Source organism: Rhinatrema bivittatum, chromosome 5 (genome assembly GCF_901001135.1).
Source record: "Rhinatrema bivittatum chromosome 5, aRhiBiv1.1, whole genome shotgun sequence".
Classification (NCBI taxonomy): Eukaryota; Metazoa; Chordata; class Amphibia; order Gymnophiona; family Rhinatrematidae; genus Rhinatrema; species Rhinatrema bivittatum.
In genome coordinates this window covers 269,673,826-269,694,912 of record NC_042619.1, presented here as the reverse complement: position 1 = coordinate 269,694,912, position 21,087 = coordinate 269,673,826, and the positions used below count along the sequence as shown (strand labels likewise).

Genomic DNA, 21,087 nt, shown 5'->3' with positions numbered 1-21,087 from the left:
ATAAATCAAATGAAAAGAACTAATTTATCTAAATTTAAATAAAGACCATAATGATTAGTCCTTAAATCAAATCCCCTAATGTGAAGGAATCAAGGCTGTGTGAAGTATTCTTGAATGTGTGCATCAAATAGAAGCACAGCATTGTGTTCATTAAAAAGGTCTTCCACTTATCAGAACAAGGATGAAATGTGTAGGCAAAATAAAATGATGGCTGAAAGGGCAAACTGAAAACTGCAGATATTACTGAAATCTTAACAGTTGTGTTTACCTGTATCTGTACGAGGTGCCTCCTCTGTAACTACGGGTAAACCAGATGTGAAGAAATCCATTATAGTGGCATAAATATCTGGTTTTAGCAAATTCCAGTCTACATCTTCACTAGTCTGCAGATGAAGGTTTGTGAAAAAAAGTCATAAATAAGTGGGAGAATTATAAAATGCTTATCCCAATGTTAAAGGGACAATATTTCAACCCTCTAGCCATACCCAGAAGCTCTTCTAGCTTCTCTTAATGATATTAAATAATGAAGTCAATCCTTTTATTTCAAAGTAGATTGAGATTTCAGACAGATTTGCTGTAATGTCTGGCCTACAAGCATGTCATGACTATGATCAAGCAAAGAAAGGAAGCAGAATTGGAGGCCTGATATTAGAGCAGACTGCTCAGAAACCATGATCAGCTCTAATATATAAAAGGACATTCCTCCACTTAAAAAATATTTTAAAAAATGGATATAGACGCCTTCTGATGTCACTAGGTAATAGGTATTCCTCCAGGAATAGGGGGAGTGAATTTGGGAGGCAGAGAGATATTGTTTGTTCCTTGAAAAGCAATGTCTTTCAACACCTAGGAGATGCTAAATTTAAACCATTTCTTTTCAATAATTAATACATATTGTACATATTTGTGGCCCAAGCTTACCTTTAGTCTTTTCTTTTTTACCTGACAGTTTCCTCCTGCTCTTTTGGGCTTTCAGCTCAATCAGAACCAGGGCTGGGATCTAGTGTCATAAGCCTTCATTCACAACTAAATGAATTTTTTTGCCTATTTTCTATCCCCTCCCAACTTACTTTAGTCCAGTCATTGCAGTGATAGTACTCTACCAAGGGCCATGCAGCAGCACTCCTTCTGTAACTCTGCAATATGAGCTCTATATCCAGCCACTAAATGTCATCATTGCACAATGATTGTGATTCCCCACCCCCCCCCCCCCCCCCAGCTCAAGCAGAAGCTTGAGACATAAATTGACCCCGGGTCCCCTGCATGGTAGTACCACTGAACCACAAGACCAGCCTAACTTGTTAGTTTGAATTAATTGTAATTGTTGCAGCTTTTGGGTACAAAAGCTTTTAGGTATCAGTTATCTGGTAAGGAGAAATTAATTCTTACCTGATAATTTCCTTTCTTTGAGTCCAATCAGACCAGACTAGAGGCATAGGTTTATGCCTCCCAACCAGCAAATGGAGACAGACTAACAGGCTTGCTGACATCACCCTATATAGGCTCCCATTCTGACCTTCACCTGCCGGTGTGTTCTATGTAAAATGCCAAGATAAATATTTTTTTAATATACTAAAAACTTTTCCCTCACCCCCTATGCAAAAAAGAGAGGGCTTCCAAGGAAGAACAAAGCAGAAACAGAAAATGGAACAGATGTTCCTTGATAAGATTTATTACCTTAAATATCACTTGTGCCAACTAGTGCAGTCATTCTGAAAATCAATCAGGAGACTAATACACTTGGCAGAACATGGAAGGTCCTGACTGTTCTGGCTGGACTCAAGGAAAGGAAATAATCAGATAAGAATTTCTCCTTTTCATCCAGCCAGACCAGTCCAGACACATGGGATGTGCCCAAGCTATCCTTCTACTGGATGGGACATTGCCAAGACTTCCAAACCAAAGGAAGCCCCTTCCCTAGCTTGAAGGTCAAGGTGATAATGCTTTGAAAAGTATGCAAGGAAGATCATGTTGCTGTTCTGAAAGTCTCCAAAGGTGACACTAGTGGAGAAATTACTTACCTGATAATTTCGTTTTCCTTACTAGGAAAGCTAAGTTTTGCCCACAAAGACACTTGCACCCTGGTAGAGTATGCCCTCAATTTCTTGGAAGGCAAGAAGATGTAATCCTCCCCTATCACATTTTTAATCTAATGAGCTATCAGAGCCTTTGAAACTTTTCTGCCTTTTTTAGAATCACTAAGGGCGTCATTTTCCAAGGAGTTACCGCAAACCGCGCTAACAGCAGTTAATGCGATTTGCGAATGCAAATTTTTAATTTTGTATTCAGGGGGAGGCCCCTAACCCCCTACACTAATACTTAACCCTCACCTCGAGTTACTAGGTGGGCCTCCCATAGGGATACAAATACCTGTCTAGGGAGGAGGCACTATGGTAAGGCTCTCTCTCTCTCTCAACATCGTGAACTGCGATATACTGGCAATGTAGCCCAAATTGGGCTAATAGCGTAACTTGCGATAACAGCCTTTTGCATAGCTGATATGCTAATAAGCATGTGTATCGCGAATTGCACTAAGGTACACCCCTTTTTGGTATCGCATGCGATACCAATGTGATATTGGAAAATGAGGCCCTAAGAGAACAAAGTGATGCACCAAAGTTCTGAAACTATTAGTGTCTTGTAAACACTGCAGACGAAGCTGAGCATACTTTTCTCCACCTCCCTTTGAAAGGAAAGGAAACATACCATCCAGTTAAAATGAAAAGGACAATATCACCTTAAGGAAGAATGAAGGAACCAGGCAAATCTTCACTTTCTTGTCTGAAAAAAAAACCCCATAAAAGGGGCTTCCTACACTAGAGAGCCTGCAGCTCCGAAATTTATCTGGCAGAGCAGACTGATACCAAAAACACTGTCTTAAAAGTAAGCAACTCAAATGGATGACCAACCAGGTATGCCCATGCCAAATTCAGATTCCAAACTCGATTAGATACAAAAACAAAACACCCTCATCGAACAACACAAAAATTAACAAAATTCAATATACAAACAATTCATCACAATCTAGAAAAGCTGAAACTTTATCCAAAAAATCTTAATATGGAAAGGGTTGGTAGTTTCATATCAGGCCACATATTGATACCCCCACGTTTGATGTTCAATGAGGGTGTTTGTTTTTGTATCTAACAGTGTTTGGAATCACACTTTCGAGTGGAAAATTTTTTGGATTTGATGTACTAAATTCAGATTCCAGGTAGGTGTGATTCTCTCACTGGAAGCCAAATATGCTTCACTCCCTGAAGGAAACGAGATACATCCAGATGAGATAAGAGTCTGCCCCTCAATCGGCCTCTATAACAGGCAATAGGCTGCTACCTGCACCTTTAGAGAGTTAAGGGCCAACTCTTATCAAATTCCCCTACTAACTTCATAAAGTGCCCCCCTAGTCTTTGTATTATCTGAAAGAGTAACTAACCAATTCACATTTATCCATTTTAGTCCTCTCATGATTTTATAAAAACTCTATCATATCCCCCCTGAGCCATCTCTTTTCCAAGCTGAATGTCCAAGAGAACAACTATATCTTTGTCTATTGCAACTAAAGAAGTCTCTATTCCTGCTATATGAGCAGCAGAGAGCCCTTTTACATGCTTCTCCATCCAGTCTAACATGGTACAGACTTTAACATACAGGAAAATTGGTTCTTACAATCTAATTTTCGTTCCTGTAGTACCACGGATCCTGGGTTTATTCATCCCTGCCAGCAGATGGAGACACTGCTTCATAATCCCTGGTGCCACCTGCAATTCCTCAGTATTGATCTGTACCCAAGCACAAAACACTTGCAAACCTTGTAAAACCTTGAAAAAAGTCTTCCAAGTCTGTATTCCATAACCTTAAAAATCTGTACCAAGATGATTATAGCTGAGTGGACGACTCTCCATCTCCATAGATCAGGCAGGTTCTGGACTGATCCGTGGTTCTACAGAAACAAAAATTAGCAGGTAATGACTAATTTTCCTTTCCCCTGTACATATCCAGATCAGTCCAAACTCCTGGGATGTACCAAAGCTCCCTACTTAGGGTGGGACTTGGAGAGTCCTGCTCGCAAGACACTCTTGCCAAAAGACCGAGACTCCAGATCCCCTACATCTAAACAGTAGTGCATTGCAAAAGTATGTGGCAAGTTCCAAGTCGCCCTCCTACAAATTTCCTGTGGTGAAACCAACTGGGCCTCTGCCGACAAGGCTGCCTGAGAACGTGTAGAGTGAGCCCTCAAACCTTCAGGCACCTGACAGCCTTTGAGAATGTATGCCGACCCAATAGCCTCCTTAAGCCATTTTGCAATGGTAGCTTTGGAAACCTGGGTACCTTTCTTCGCACTACTCCATAAAATGAACAGATGATCAGATCTCCTAAAATTATTTGTTAACTTGAGATACCTCAGCAAAGTCCTACGGACGTCCAACAGCTTAAGCTCCCGTGCATAAGGCGCAGAAGCATCCAATTCCAGGAAAGCCAGAAGCTCCACCGTTTGATCAACATGAAAAGCCAATACCACCTTGGGAAGAAATGAGGGAACCATCCGCAAGGACACTTGAGTCAGAGATCTGAAGGAATGGATCGCGGCAAGATAAAGCTTGCAACTCAGAGATTCTCCTCGCAGAACAAATGGCTACCAGGAAAACAACCTTCAAGGTCAAATCTTTAAGAGTCGCTCTGCAGAGAGGTTCAAAGGGTGGCTCACACAAACCTCGGAGAACAAGATTAAGATTCCAGGATTTTCAAACTCTAACCGGAGGGCACAAATTCTTAACCCCTGAAGAAAATCGAACCACATTGGGATGAGAGGAAAATGTATGTCCCTCAACTCTACCATGCAGACAAGCCAGAGCCATTACTTGTACTCTGAGGGAGTTGAAAGCTAGGCCTTTGATCAAACCTTCTTGAAGGAAAGATAAATCCTGTGACACTGAAGACCATAAGGCCTTACCCCGTTAGTTATACACCATGCCTCGGATATATGACAACAAAACTGATGTCCATCTAGCTTGCAGAAGAGTAGTTATGACCGCCTCTGGGTACCCTCTTTGTCTCAAATGCCACCTCTCAAAAGCCAGGCCGCTAGACAAAAGTGATCTGCTTGGTCTGAAAATATGGGGCCCTGCCAAAGAAGATGAGGAAAATGACTGAAGCATAATGGTCTATCCACTGCCATGTTGACCAGATTCGCGAACCACGGCAGACGAGGCTACTTCGGGGCTACCAAAACCACTTCTCCCAAGTGTTTCTCTATCCAATGTAACACTTTGCCTATCAGCAAAGAAGGGGGAACTATGTAAAGAGGAACTCCCTGAGGCCAGGGTATTACCAGATCGTCAACCCCTTTGGCCCCGTACTCCCGTCTTCGACTGAAAAAACGAGATATTGTGCATTGAGATGAGCCCCACATCTCTCGGATGAGCTGCATCGCTGCCTTGGACAACTCCCACTCAACTGGATCTAGCGTTGTGCGACTTAGAAAACCTGCTTGGACATTTTTTACCCCTATGATACGAGATGCTACTATCTGAATCAAGTGCTGCTCTACCCAAAGAAATCACCCCTAGGCCTCCTGGGCCACCGCATGACTCTTGATTCCTCCCTGCTGATTGAAATATGACACAGTCGTCGCATTGTCCGACAAGACCCTCACCGAACGGCCTTGAACCAAAAGGTAGAAAAACAATCAACGCTAACCGCATTGCTCTGGCCTCTAAGCAACTGATAGACCAAGAGGTTTCTTCCGCTGACCAAATGCCCTGGGCCGATTGTTGCTGGCATACTGCTCCCAAACCAGAATGGCTGGCATCAATAGTAAGAATTACCCAATCCAGGACCTCCAGATCGACCCCATGGAACAGATTGGATGACTGCAGCCACCAAGCTAAACTGTCCCACACATGACCATTGAGCAAGACGGACATATGAAACTCCTCTGACAACGGATTCCACTGTGCCAACAGAGCTCTCTGTTGCGGTCTCATATGCACAAAAGCCAACGGCACCAACTCCAGCGTTGAGGCCATCGAGCCAAGAACCTGCAAAAAATCCCAAGCTCTGAGAACCTGCAAAGCCAACAGATATCGGACTAGCATCAGAAGAACCCCCCAAGGAGATCCAAAGCAGCCAGGAACTCGTCCTTGCGCACAGCTGCAATTACCGACCGCAGAGTTTCCATCCGAAACCTCGGGACCTTTAGCGCCACATTTACCCATTTTAAATCCAGAATGGGGCAGAAAGAACCTTTGTTCTGTCCCCAGCAGTGGGTACATTTTGGTATCTGTATATACATTGCAGTTTAACTGTGCCTAGTACAGCCTTTATTTGTAACCCATGATAAAAAACCTGTGAGCCCTGCCTTTAAGAGGAGTTTTGCCTTTAAGAGAAACTCCCCCCCCCCCCCCCCCACTTCTCTCATTGGGAAGGGTCTGCGTGCCCTCTCAATCTAACTTGAGACAATAAGGCACTTAAGAAGACTCAAGGAACTGCCCTTCATGACCCCCCTGAGTCACATGGATCCTAGGCTCACTACCATTGGATCTCGCCCTCTAGCCCCAGCTTGTTGGGATGATTCCTATAATCACTTCCCAAGACTGTTAGTCAGTCCAAGCCATGCTGCTTAAGGGCTAGAAGTGCCTGCAGCCTCTGAAATACAATTAGCTTTTTTACACCTCTCCTCATCGCTTTAATTTTAAAGACTAATCAGCTTCAGAAACCCTTGTCTTCTCATCCTGAATCCCAAGAAACTCCATCTCCCTTCTCCTGCCTACCTCCAGCTACAAAGATCTCTGCCTGGGGCATATATATACGTTTGGAAGCAACAATTGTGAATAATGAAAATTATCTGTGCAATAAATATTTTAGACTTAAAAGATCTTTGCCTGTTGACTGATTAAGGGGAGGAGTCAGCTGTCTGGATGAGGGAAATTCGTATATTTCTTACTGAGCCAGCACAACCTTCTTTCTTTGGAACTACGAAGTAGATAGAATACAGACCTTTGCCTCGTTCGCTCTTCGGAACTGGAACCACCACTCCTAAGGTCTGTAACCTGTAATCGGACCGCCCAATGCTTTTCCAATGACCCGCAGGGAGAAACTAGAAACAAGTCGCGAACGAGCCAAGCAAATTCTAATGCGTAACCGTCTTTTTTTTTTTTTGAGTATAATTGTTTTTATTGGTTCAAGTAGAACATGTACAACTTCCACAGTGAGCACCGTGATTCTGCAGTACCCACCGGGCAAAGAGACAAACAAGTTATTGTCCCCCCAGTGTTCACTGTCCCCCCCTCCTCTTCCCTTGAAATCCCCCTTTTTTCCCTCCTTCCCCCCCCCCCCCCCCATCCGAGGGTCTTAACCCGACCAAGGTGTCCGTCATCAGTCCAAAAACAATAATAAGATAAATTTATCCATCAAGCCATGTTAAAGGATAACACAGTCAAACATTATTGAGGATCAAGCTTCGAGCTTTATGTTGCAGAGATTGAATGTATGGCTCCCAGACCTTCAAAAAGGTTTGTTTGTGAAGCGGAGATATCTTCGCCGTGAGGGATTCCATATGTAGTAGACGATGGAGATGGTTGCGCCATTGCCAATAGGACGGTGAGGTAGCTTCCTTCCACTGTAACAAAATCATTTTTGTCCCCACATAGCACACCTTCTTGAAGAAAATGCAGGTATAGGCACTTCTTACAACTTTTGTGGGGAAATAATCAAATAACAGAACCCTCGGTGAGAGCGGTACAGAGATATCTAATAAGTCATTGAGAAAAGATAAAACCCAAACCCAAAATTTCTTGATGTACACACAATCCCAAAACAGATGAGACAGCGACCCCTCCTGCGCATGACACTTCCCACACATTGGCAAGGGTAATAACTGAGAGTGGTAGGCTACAGTAGTAGAGACATAAGCCCTCCATAAAAATTTATATTGCATTTCTCTATAGTAAATATTAGTTGTTACTGCCGCAATGGAGCGGAATCCTGATTTAAGGATATCTCCAGATAATTGGAAATGAATCTCAGTCTCCAATCTACCCAGTAATAATAAGCAAGGATCCTGTCCACTCCGCACTGTCAACTGTTTATAGTATTTAGAGAGGGAGGGTGGGCGAGACCGCCCAAGAGACAAGAACTCTTCTATTTTATGAAATACTGCCGCCTGTACGCTCTCAGCTGGCAAGGATTGTACATAGTGATGAAGTTGCAAATAGGAGTATATTTGTATCCCTGACAGGCCATATAGGTCTTTTAATTCCAACCACGGAAGCAATATTCCCTGCGCATCCAAGACATGACCCAAGTGGGTAATCCCCTTTGCAAACCAATGCTGAAATCCTACTGTGTGAGATCCGGGAGTAAACTCCGGGTTCCCCTTAATGGCATCAAATATGCACAAAGCTTCAGAACAGCTAAAGAGCAGGTAAGTGATCTCCATGCTTGCCTAATTGGGGCTATCAACATACGGAGTTCACCCGGAACCCTTACGTGCCTAGCATCCGCCTGCAACACGTACATCAAACCCAACGAGCCCAATAGCGTTTGCTCTGCTGCCAGATTTACCCAGGAGGAGCTTCCCATCACCCAATCCCGTACTATCCGTAGATTACTAGCTACATTGTACACCCCAATGTCCGGGGCACTCATGTCCCCCTCCCCCACCTGAGTTTTAAGAAATTGAGTGGTATTCTCGCCTTTTTCCCTCGCCACAGGAAGGCCCTCAAAGACCGCTCTAGGGTGATCAAGTCCGCTCAAGTCAAAGCAATAGGCACATTTTGGAAAAGATAAAGCCATTGAGGCGGTATGGTCATTTTGAACAGATTGATCCGCCCACTCAGAGATAAAGGAAGGGACTTCCACAGCTGTAATTTTTCTTGTGTGCGGGCCATAAGTCGAGTAACATTTAACTTGTAAATCTGAGTCAATTGGGAAGGGATAATCTCTCCTAAATACTTAATGCTGTCCTGAGGCCACAATAGTGGGAAAGATCCCTCCCATGTCTCCCTGAGTGTCACCGGGAACACTAAAGCTTCTGATTTTTCCCTGTTTAGCTTAAGCCCGAAAAGGAGCCAAACTCATCGAAAAGCGCTAATAGCGTGGAAAGGGAAGGGGCAGGGTCCGTAAGGAATACTAGAATATCATCCGCGAATGCGGCATATTTGAAGGTTTCATTTTGGAACCTCACTCCTTTCACCTTTCTGTGGCCCTGAATGGCAAGCAAAAGTGGCTCTAATTGCAGAAGAAATAATAACGGGGAGAGGGGACATCCCTGCCTAGTGCCTCTGCCCACCTGGAATTCCTCCGATGTCACTCCATTGGCCACAATCTTCGCCACAGGGCTGTGTAGAGAAGTTTTATGGCATCATGAAAGTAACCCTCAAACCCCATATAGTCAAGTATACAGGACAGATATGCCCAGTCCACCCTATCAAAAGCCTTTTCGGCATCAAAGCTGATGGCTAGATAGGGCATATCCATCAGGTGACACAACGCCATTGCCACCAATATTTTCCTAATATTTGTAAGGGCGTATCGCTTGCGGACAAACCCCACTGTCCGGGCTGTACAAAGCTGGAAGTAAGGGAGCCAAACGATCAGCCAATATTTTAGCTAATAATTTTTGGTCCTGATTCAAAAGGGAAATGGGTCAATAAGAGGCAGCCTCCATGGGGTCCTTCCCAGGTTTCGGAATCAGGGAGACATGGGCAATATTCGAGTGCGGGGGGTACGAGCCTCTCTCGATGAGAGCATTGAAGGTCTTAGTCAACGGGGTAACTACTGAATCAAGGAGAGTGTGGTAAAATTTGGCCGTATATCCGTCCGGGCCGGGGGCCTTATAACATTTAGCTGTTCGGATGGTTTGCCTAACTTCACCCTCTGTTATAGGTCTATTTAGCCCTTCGACTTGCTCCTTTGTCAAGCGAGGTAATGATAATGTAAATAGGAACCGGTCACAACCCTCTAAATCTCCGTGTCCAGCTTTATAAAGGTATGCGTAAAAAGATTTGAAAATTTGCAAAATTTGGGCAGAGTCTGAAGTGGGCTGACCTGCTCCATTCCTTATTGCTGTTTTGCAGCATGAACCTTGAGATTAGCCATAAGTCTACCAGGCTTATTGCCATATTGAAACAACTTGTGCTGATAGCATGCTAAACTTTTTTTCGCTCGTTGATGAATCAAGGTGTTAAGGGCACCCTGTATGGACCTAAAATTATCATGATTAACTTGGGAGTTGACACGTGAGAGGGTGGCTCCCACTCGCCGCAGTTGCGGGCCAAGAGACAGGATTTGCTTGTCTCTCACTTTCCGGCGCCGGGCCATATATGCAATGATGTCCCCTCGTAAAACTGCTTTTGCAGTATACCAAAATAGTTCTGGGTCTGTTCTATGTATGTCATAAAAGAGGGAATACTCCGCCCATTTTTCTCAGAGAAAATCCTTGAAGTGACAATCATCTGACATAAAGTATGGGAACCGCCAAATGGCATCAGAGGGACGTGTAGAAAAATCTGAGAGAGTCAACCCAACCGGTGCATGGTCCGAGATAATAAGGTCATCTATATGGGCTTCTTGGACTGCAAAGAAATGGTGTCTACTTACTAGAAGATAGTCTAGGCGTGTTTGCATGCTATGGGCACAAGAAATATGTGTATATTCCCGTGCAGTGGGGTGTAACGCATCCAAACATCTGTCAGTTGCAAAGATCTTTCAAGGAAAAGAACTCCATTATCAGAAGGCAGGCGTCTTCCAAGGATTTGGTCCCTGACAAGCGAGCTATCTTGAAGTATATTAAGGTTCCCCCCAAAATAAGGACATGGTCTGTAAAAGCTGCTAATAGCCGGTACACCTGACGAAAAAAAGTCAATCCGGGGGTGTTGGGGGCGTAAAGATTATAGAACACATACGTCCGTTGATGGACTTCCGCAACTAGAATAAGGTAACACCCCTCTGGGTCTTTGATCTTGTGTTTAACTGCAATAGGCGCATGTTTACCAATAAGTATCGCCACTCCAGCTGATTTGGTGGTAGCCGAGGCATAGTGGACCTCCCCCACCCAATTTCTGCAGAAGTTTGCGGGTTCTCTATCATCTAAATGTGTTTCCTGTAAAAATGCAATATCCGTGTTTTTCCTCTGCAATGTAGTCAGTATTTTGGATCTTTTGATTGGGGAATTGATACCACAGACATTCCATGTATACAATTTCAAACCCGTGTTAGTCATTTATTCGAAGTCTGTGCAAACTGGGAGTGAAAAGTGAATGAAAAATAAGATAATCCCAATGGGAACCCCCCCAACTAGGGCACCCATCCACCTTGCAGATCCAATACGGTGTGCAGATGAGCACAATCCTGCACTAGCAACACTACCACTACACACAGCAGCATGCAGCAGCAAACCAGCAGCCTCAGCTGCCTGTTTAAGCACAGCCTTTATCTTCCTATCCTCAGCATCCTTGAGGATAGAGCTTCCCTTCCACAGGAATAATAGTCATAGTGGCAGCACAAATGAGAACATCTAACTTAGGAATGTTCAGCTTTCCCTTTCCTGAACTAGGAGGGGATACAGCCTTGCCAAAGTCTTACCCCCTTTAAATTTTATCTCTGGGGTATCAATTACATTCAGCTAAAATCCTTGGAAACACTTTGGATGGTAACCTTAAATTCATCTTCTTCAGAGTTAACAGACTCCTTTTTCTTCCGCTATGTTTAGCATCCTTAGGGACTGTGTAATTATGGAAGAAAGATCCTCTTTGTGGAACAACTAAGCCAAAGCTGAAACATCCTCTTCCCTAGGGGAACATTCCCCCCCTCCCTGACACTTCCCCTTAAATCCTTAAGATGTAAAAGTGACAGAACCAAAACCACAAGACTTCCTCTCCTCCCAATGCTCCTTTCTTCTGCTCTAATTTCTCAGGAGGAGAGGTTCCTACTGGAGAGAAACCCAGAGCTACGCTCAGCTCTAAAGAAAAAGAAAAAAAAAAAAGACAATGCAAACATTTCACAACTTCAGTAGAAATAAGAATCCAGGAAGAGAAAGCAATCACATCTTCACTTGAAGAAAAAGAAGCTGCTCCTCTCAGAGCTCCTCCCTGAGGGGCTGTGAACCGGATCACTGCAGTATCCGAGACCACCAGAACCAGCGTAGGAGGACCTCACTCAGAGCTGCTTCCTTCTTGCGGTTCCAGTATGGCCGCTATTCCTGCCACAGCAGCAAGAGGACTGGTGGGAATGGTCTGCAGACAACTCTGCCGATGCACTGCTGCCACACTCCTTCCCCAAGACAGATGGCTCCGCATGCTGCCATCTCCTTCTCCTCCTCTCGAGATTTAAAGAAGCTTCCCCTCCCACTGCCTGATGACACGATCCACATATGCTGCAAACTATCAAGCATTTCCTGCACTCCTGAAGAGATACCAGCATTTCCTCCCCTACTACCTCAGCCCACAATTCCCAACCACACCACAGAGAGAGAAAAATCCCCAATAACTATGCCTCACTCTCAAACAACAAACCATTCTTCTACTTTCAGGTTTTTTCTTTCCTTTTTTTTCCCCAAACTGATTTCACAACATGCAGGAACCAAGCACAGCCACAAGGCTCAGGAGAAGGGCGGCATGAGGGGGAAGAGGGGTAAATTCCAGCAATTGTAGCTGGAAAGAACCAATAAACTGGCTTTGCTCAACTGAGGGAGAAGTACAAGATTTTCACTTCAGGAATTGTTCATCTAAATCTCTAACTTCTTAACCAGGCCTCAGCTCACAGCACAGGATGTTTGCCTACACCTGCTGAAGATAGAGAATATTGTCAGGCTGAGATCAGTTTGCCAGCAAGTCTGTTAGTCTCCGTCTCCATCTGCTGGTTAGGAAGCATAAACCCATGTGTCTGAACTGGTCTGGCTGAATGAAGAGGAATTATTATTTTAGAGGGACAAGATTCTACTGACCTTTGTGATAGTGATAAAGTCGGGTCCAAAGAAGACACTTTTAACTCCTTCAATCCGGAATAACTGCCTACAAAAATAAAGTTTCAAACTTAAACCATCATATAACCATGAAGATGAGTTGTTTGCAGCCTCTTATTTCTTGTTGGTGATTTTAAGACAATTAGACAATAATCAAATAGTACAGCCCACAGTGACCATAATTGTAACCAAGTACTATTCTCAAATTAAACATCTACACTCCCTATTACACTTATAATATGAATGGTTTACATTAATACAATTTGAACTAAAACATTTTTCATTTTGTTGCTACTTCCTCTCCAATAAAACAGAATTCTGGAAAAAGCTAGCAGGCTCCACAAGGAAGCCCTGTTAAATTGATTAATCTCGCCTCAAGGATCCCGTAACAGAAAGAATGTTCATAAGTTTCAGCATGGGTGGCTCAAGACAATCTGCTGCCTGAGGAAAGGAAATAGATAACACTCCCCCAGGCAAGGTGCAGGTCAAATTAGCACGAGTGCAAAGGGGGTGGTTTGCCTTTTTGTCAATTTGAAATGCTGGAGAAGGGGGCAGGCAGGAGGCAGAGTTCCCAGAAGAGTGACAAATTATGAATAATAATTCTAGGAAGCTGACTACCTTTCCACTCTCCCAGGAATCCCTCCAACTGCCGCACACCCTTTCCCAGCATTTGCCACTTGGGGAAGCTGGAGACGGGTGAATCGTGAAGGGTCCATGTAAGCCAGAGCTCTAGGTGAACCTTACAGCCTTGCATTTCCCCACCACACAATTAACAAATTACACATTTACAATAAAAGATTTTACATGCCAAAGGACATTTTAAGTACAGTCTTCTGAGGTAATGAGAAATTACTACTTACCTGATAATTTCCTTTTCTTTAAGGTGGATAGATGGATTCAGGACCAGTGGGTTATGCACCTCTACCAGCAGATGGAGATGGAGCAAACTGATGTCACAGCATAAACACCCCTGCAGTGACATCAGCCTGCCAGTGTTCTCTTCAAAAGCAACTGTGGACAGACTAGCAAAAACTTGATTAAAAACAGATAGCCATTTCAATACTCAGCCAACAGGCAACACTGAACTCAGGCAAGAATGTATGCAAACTAGTCTAGTAACTGGATGAACACTTACCAGTAATCCCCTGGAACACTTAGGCACACAGGAGGACTATCACACAATCATTCGGCAGCCAAGGGCGGGAAGCTGAATCCATCATTTCCTAGCACATGGATGGATGGATTCAGGACCAGTGGGATGTACCCAAGCTACTCCCAAATAGGATGGGAGGCTGCCTGTGGTCAGTCAACACCACACGTACAAAGACTGCGTCCTCCCAGGCCTGCACATCCAGACGATAATACCTGGAAAAGGAGGACCATGTCACAGCTCGGCAAATGTTGACGGAAGACAACAATCTACCTCCGCCCATGACACTGCCTGAACCCTAACCTGAGTAGGCAACAGCTTTTCAGCAGCCACATATGCGGCCGTGGCCACCTTCTTAATCCAGCGAGCTACTGTAGCCCGCGAAGCCGGCTCACCCTGTTTACCTCCACCATGAAGGACAAACAGGTGATCCGTCTTTCTGAAAAGTTTAGAAACCTCCAGATACCTCACGACATGTTTCTTGACATCCAATGGACTCAACAGGCGATATTCTTCCGCATCTCTTTCCTTATCCAAGGACAGCAAGGAAATGGACTGATTCAAGTGAAAATCCGAGACCACTTTAGGAAAAAATGAAGGAACAGTACGCAGGTATATCGCTCCTGGAATCGCCCAAAGGAACGGCTCCGGAAAGACAAGGCCTGCAGCTCAGAAATTCGACATGCAGAACAAATCGCCACCAGAAACTCTGTTTTCAAGGTTAGTAACCGCAAAGAAAGGCTATCCAGCGGTTGAAATGTAGGGCCCGCCAAGAAATCCAACATCAGGTTAAGCCTCCACAAAGGAAGCAGTAATCACAAGGGAGGACGAAGATTTTTCATTCCCCTCAAGAAGCGGGCCACATCAGGATGAGATAAGGATTCACCATTCATCTGGCCCCTGAAATAGGCAAGAGCCGCTACCTGTACCTTCAAGGAATTAAGGGTCAACCCTTTATTTAACCCATCCTGCAGAAATTCCAAAATGAGTGGAATCTTAACTGAATGAGGAAGAACCCCTCGATCTTCACACCAAGCCTCAAACTTTCTCCAAATCTGCACATAGGCTAAGGAAGTGGAGAACTTTCGTGCTCATAGCATGGTAGCAATCACTGCAGAAGAATATCCAAGCTTCAACAATCAGGCCTCGCAAGGGCCATACCATAAGACAAAACCAAATTGGATCTTTGTGAAGGATAGGCCCCTGCTGCAACAGATTCCTCTGCGGCGGAAAACAAAGGGGGGGGGGGGGGGGTTCTACCAGGAGTCTTTGCAGATCTGCATACCATGGTCTTCTGGGCCAATCTGGTGCCACCAAGAGCACCATCCCCCTGTGACCTTTGATCCTTCAAACTATTTTGCCTAACATGGGCCACAGGGGAAAAGCATACAGCAGCTTATCTTCCAGCCAGATCTGCACAAGGGCATCAATACCGAAAGACTTCAGATCTCTCCAGAAACTGAGAAATCAAGGAACTTTCGCTTTGCGAGAAGTTGCCAGCAGATCTAGAAACGGAAGGCTCCAGCAGTCTACTATCAGCTGGAATGCTTTCTCTGACAATACCCATTCTCCTGGGTCTAGACTCTCCCTGCTGAGAAAGTCTGCTCTTACATTGTCTTTTCTTGCAACGTGTGATGCCGAAATCACCTGAAGATGCCTTTCCGCTCATTCCATAAGTTAGTCTCTCTCTTGTGATACCTGCTGGCTCTTGTAAGCCACCATCGTTGCGTTGTCTGACATTATTCGGACCGCTCAACCCTGCAACCTGTTGCTGAACTACAAGCACACCAACTGGACCGCCCGGGCTTCCAGTCAATTGATGTTCCAAAAGAGACTCCTCTGTATTCCAGTGTTCTTGCGTTATTAGTTCCTGACAGTGAGCTCCCCAACCTTAAAGGCTCACATCTGTCGTGAGTTCCAACCAGTCCAGCGATGTCAGGGAAACTCCCTCTCTCAGATGATCCACTTGCAACCACCACTGGAGGCAAAAGCAGACTTCTACTAACAGCTGGAATCAAATCGAATAGTCCTGAGATTGCGGGTTCCAGCGAGAGAGCAGGGAGCGCTGAAGTGGATGCATATGCATCCTTGCCCACGGCACCACTTCCAGGGTTGCTGCCATTAACCTGGGTAACCTGTAGATAGCACCACACTGTCAGGCATAATGTGCTCACCAAGAGATGCACCTGAGACATCAATTTTTGAATATGAGCTTCTGGAAGAAAAAAATCTTTGCCCTACTTCGTGTTGAATTGCACACACAGATATTCCAATGACTAAGATGGCTGAAGACTGCTCTTGGCTAGGTTCACCACCCAACCAAGCTCCTAAAACAGGGAGATCACCTTACAAGTCACCAGAGACTTGGTCCGAATCAACCAATTGTCTAAATATGGGTGTTCTAGAATCCCATCCTCTCTCAGTTCTGCTGCCACCACCAGCATGACCTTGGAAAAACATTTGATCTCCAGTTGCCCTGAGATTGTTATGGATTAGTGGGGAAAGGGGGAGACTGCATAAACATTTTGCCCTCTTTCTCTCATATACACACACTAACACACATATATTCATTCTCACACTCATATGTTCACATGCTCTTCTCCCGCTTTGGATCGCACAAGCAGCCGCAGCCTCCATCTTCCGCCCATACAGCTGATGGGATCTTTCCTCTCAAGGCATGGGCTGACACTGCTCCTGTTCCTTTATTCTGGCTACAAAGGCCAACGCTGCTCCTGTTCCTTCAACTTGCAGAAATTACACCTTCTCCTTTCTACCCGTGCAGGCCCACACAATCCAGCTTCCTCTTCCAGGTGCACACAGATTGAAAGAACAAGGAGTTACTGCTGTGCCAGACCCAGAACTGTGGCACTCTAAGCAGCTGCCTAGTCTTTCTACTGGCCCTGCAGTCTCTCATCCACACCACCACCCCCCCACCTAAAACATTTTTGCTGCCTCTCTATTGCCCACCCTTTTCCTCTCACTCGTACTCCCTTGCCTTTCCTTCCCTCCCTTCTCGCACATTCCCCTCCCCTTTCGCTCAATCAGCTCAATTCAACTCCTCTTCCTTTGCCTCTCCTCCCTTCTCCCATTTTCCACAGAATTCTTTTCCTGCCCACGGTGATTGGGAATCCCATGGGCATGTCACCTCTGGAGCTGCCGCAGTTCTTCTCTTCCTGCTTGTAGGGGTTGGGAATCCATGGGCATGTCATCTCAGGTACCAGCATAGCTCTTCTTTCTGTCTATACTGGGGGAAGAACAGGGGACCTCACAGGCACATAATTAAAATTGCACTGCGGGTGTCTGCAGCAGGAATGTTTTGGGGGCACTTTTTGCTCACCCTCCTTAATGATAGAACCGCCTCTGAGTTTCAGAGATTTCTATGATAAAGAGTATTTTATAGTAATATGAGACCTATGTCTTTGAAGCAATCTGTGCAACTTCAAATGAAGCCTTAAAGTGCATCTTGACAAAATAGTAAAAAAGACATTTCTTTATAATTTTAAAGAAACATGGATAATGCCCCTTTAACATGAATTATAAAAAAAAAAAAAAAATGTTGACTTTTCTTTTTTTAAAGAGTACCTGGCTAGAGGTGAACAATATGCAGTAGCGGGTGAAGGAAAATCCATAGTGCTTGACTCCAGGACTGTTCTTCCTGGAATGAACTTCATGCTGTTTGGATTTGGGGTATCTTGGGTTTGAATGAACATGCATCTTACTATAAGAAAATAGGAGGAAACCAGGTCATGAAAAACTACATTCCAGCTATTGGTAACTTCACAAATCAAAATAGGTTTGTTTTTATCTAGCAGAGTTCTAGTTCTATAGAAAATAAAGTTACACAAAGGCCTATACTGGTGGCCACTCAATATCCAGCTATGTTCAGTGGCTGCCACTTAGCCAGTTAACAGGCCGATACAGTAAAGCGCGGCTGCGGTTACCCTACTTCTAACCCGCTTTGTACCCACAATTTGGCCGCGTAAGTCCAACCCACGATTCACTATCCCTTTTAACCCATCCTTACCGCTTCTTTAAATCCACGGGTAAGCCTTTCCGCCCGCAGCATGTATATGATATGTAAACGATCGGATTAGCTATTCCCTCCCATACAGTAAAGTGTGCCACGATTATCGCCTTTTTAACCTGCAGTTTTGCCGCGTGTTTAACCTGCTAATTTACCGCCTACCCTTACCCCTGTGTTAGTGTGGAGTGTCAGGTCAGAGAGACGAAATTTCACGGGCAAACGACCCCCTCACCCCCCAGGACAAGACCTTTAGAGGAGCCAGGCTCAGGCAAACTTTCCCCCAGCCCCCGCTCACCTGTTGTTTCCAAGCATAACCTAAACTCTTGCCTGCCCAACCTAAAATCCAACGCACTGGGAAAGCCACTCTTCAGATCCCGACTAATCCCATCACTGGAAGGACGAAAGATTTTTTTAAGCGTCCCAGTTCCTCTCTCCGCTATATCAATGCATTCTCCTTTCCACTGCAATGAGAACAGGATCGAGCAAACTTTCCCCCAGCCCCCGCTCACCTGCCCTGGCCACGTCCATGGGTGCCGGTCTCCGGAGCAGCCCCAGTCCTCTCTCCCCTCCTCCCGGGGGCAGCCGGCAGCGAAAGCGGCTTCAGCAGCCTGGGGCGGATCGGGTGCTCCCCATGCGAGGTGGCTTCTAGCAGCCCCGCCGGCGAGGGTGCATGAACGCACACCTTGACCTAAGCGCCCGGCTGGACGTCCGAGGTCATGGCGTGCGCTCATGGCAGCAAAGGCGCATGAACGCACGCCGTGACACGAGCGCTCAGCTGGACGTCCGAGGTCACGGCGTGTGCTCATTCACCATCGCCAGCGAGGGCTGCTGGAAGCCGCCTCGCATGGGGAGCGCCCAATCTGCCCCGGGCTGCTGAAGCTGTTCTCACCGCCGGCTGCCCCCGGGAGGAGGGGAGAGAGGACTGGGGCTGCTCCGGAGACCGGCACCCATGGATGCGGCCAGAGCAGGTGAGCGGTGGCTGGGGGAAAGTTTGCCCAATCCTGTTGAGTGCAGTTTTTATCAAGCACAACAATGCTCCACCACCCTGGGTTTGAAAGTTATTTTTCAGAATAGTGCTCGCATTGCAGTGGAAAGGAGAATGCATTGACATAGCGAAGAGAGGAACTGGGACGCTTAAAAAAATCTTTTGTCCTTCCAGTGATGGGATTAGTTGCGATCTGAAGAGTGGCTTTCCCAGTGCGTTGGATTTTAGGTTGGGCAGGCAAGAGTTTAGGTTATGCTTGGAAACAACAGGTCCTTCCTAATACGTTTTTCTTTTGGTCTGATTTGATTGTATTTTTTCCCCTAGGGGAATTGTCTTGCTGATACTTCTCTGATCCTTTTCTTTTGCTTAAAGTTGGGATCCACTTCCTGGTACCTGTCATTTCAAATGTCATTTGAAATGACATTTGAAATGACAGGTACCAGCGCACCCAGGATACTGTATAGGCGCTGTATAGCGCTCTACACAGTAAAATGGATTGCACATCATGGACGCTTCTTGGACGCGGCTTGCATTTGCATGCCATTTAAATACTGTATCGAGCGGTATGTGATCCGAACTGTGCGCGTGGCAAACGAGCGGGCGCCCAGCACTGCCGCACTTTTTCTACCGCGTCCTTACTATATCGGCCTGTGAGTGACTTGTCTGGCTAAGTAGATAGCTGGATAGTCAATGAGCGGGGAATAGGCGGATGGGGATGGCACTACTTATTCCATTGATAAAAATAATCCCTGAGGTGTCATAAAGGGCAACTGAAGCAAAACCTTTTGATCATTATCTGTTAAGACCCACTCATACATTCGAGATCACAGACACTAACTTCAAAAGGTTGATGAATTATTTTTATAATTTTGTAACATTAAGAACTTGAACTTAAATTCCCTATACCAAGTCAAATTCCGGTCAAATCCCGTTTTTTATTCCAAGAATTGGCCATTACCTGGATTGTACAACACCATCGATGGATGTAAAGGTTTTCTTTGTGCCACCTGATTAGCTGTTGAGTGAAGTTCGTTTTTTAACTGCCACTGACAAACCCTTAAAAACAGATAAAAAAAAAAAAAAAGATTGATCTGCCACCTGGTCAGCGACGCTATAGACGGACGCTGCTACTGCCACAGAAGAGAGAGGGTGCAATAATACATCTTTTGCATGCATATACGCTTGGGGGTGGGTGACAGGAGAATAGCGCACAAAATATGTTGGGTGAAAGATAATGTGCTAAGCATAAGAGAGGAATCTCATTGCTGTCAGAATATGGAAAGTTTAAAGCGAGAGAGGAGAGGGCCACCCACTCACCGGCCTCTCCTCACCCACTTGGAAGCCACCATCCTCAAGTGTCGCAGCGCCGCCATATTTCCTGTTTATCCTCCGAATAGGACCCCCTGCGCAGCAGCAGCTGCCCGAAACAATGCCTGCGTGAGAGCCGTGACGAGCAAAGCACCGCGATGACCCCGGAAGGGGCAGAACGCCCTGCAACGAGAGGGGCCGGGAGAGGAACCTGCACAGGCCAGCGCCGGGGTGGCTCTGCAGTGTCTGCGAAGGAGGGGAGCAGCAGTTATCTGTACAGGCGTGGCAGGGGCCGCTTCTCTCTCGGGGGGTGGTGGTCCCGCAGTCCTTCTCCGAAGGTGTTGGGAAGGAGGGTGTGATTCTCTATTGTTAATTTCAATTGCATCTCACCTCCATAACGGATAGATGAACGGATGGGGTTGTTCTGTTTCACGCATATGCTTAATCCTCTATTCGGCCAAGATTGAGCCTTGAGGCCGGTCCCTTGCTCTTCAGGCTGAGACCGAGAAAAGGTGAAATAGTGGAAGGATGAGGTTGTTCAGCATCCAGTCGCTTCACACCACTAGGATTATAAAGTTGCTCTTTCGCCAACGCTGGAGAACTAAACTTCACCGTAAGAAAAAAAACATTATAGAGAGGTGTAGTAAAAGGGGAAA

General features: G+C 45.5%; 1 protein-coding gene across 2 annotated transcripts in view; it reads right to left on the bottom strand.

Moving 5' to 3' along the window:
- The window catches only part of NFU1 (NFU1 iron-sulfur cluster scaffold), a 29,701-nt gene extending 9,069 nt beyond the window's left edge, over positions 1-20,632 (bottom strand). Inside the window, exons 1-5 of one of the 2 annotated variants that reach the window (XM_029604029.1) lie at positions 20,441-20,632; positions 20,082-20,179; positions 17,697-17,832; positions 12,947-13,013; positions 269-383 (exon numbers count right to left, since the gene is read on the bottom strand). In XM_029604029.1, the coding sequence (XP_029459889.1) occupies positions 269-383; positions 12,947-13,013; positions 17,697-17,832; positions 20,082-20,179; positions 20,441-20,496 (472 nt within the window). In that variant the 5' untranslated portion in view covers positions 20,497-20,632. The remainder of the gene's footprint in view (positions 1-268; positions 384-12,946; positions 13,014-17,696; positions 17,833-20,081; positions 20,180-20,440) is intronic. The other variant, XM_029604030.1, reaches the window with a different exon arrangement.
- Between the last annotated feature and the right edge of the window lie 455 nt (positions 20,633-21,087).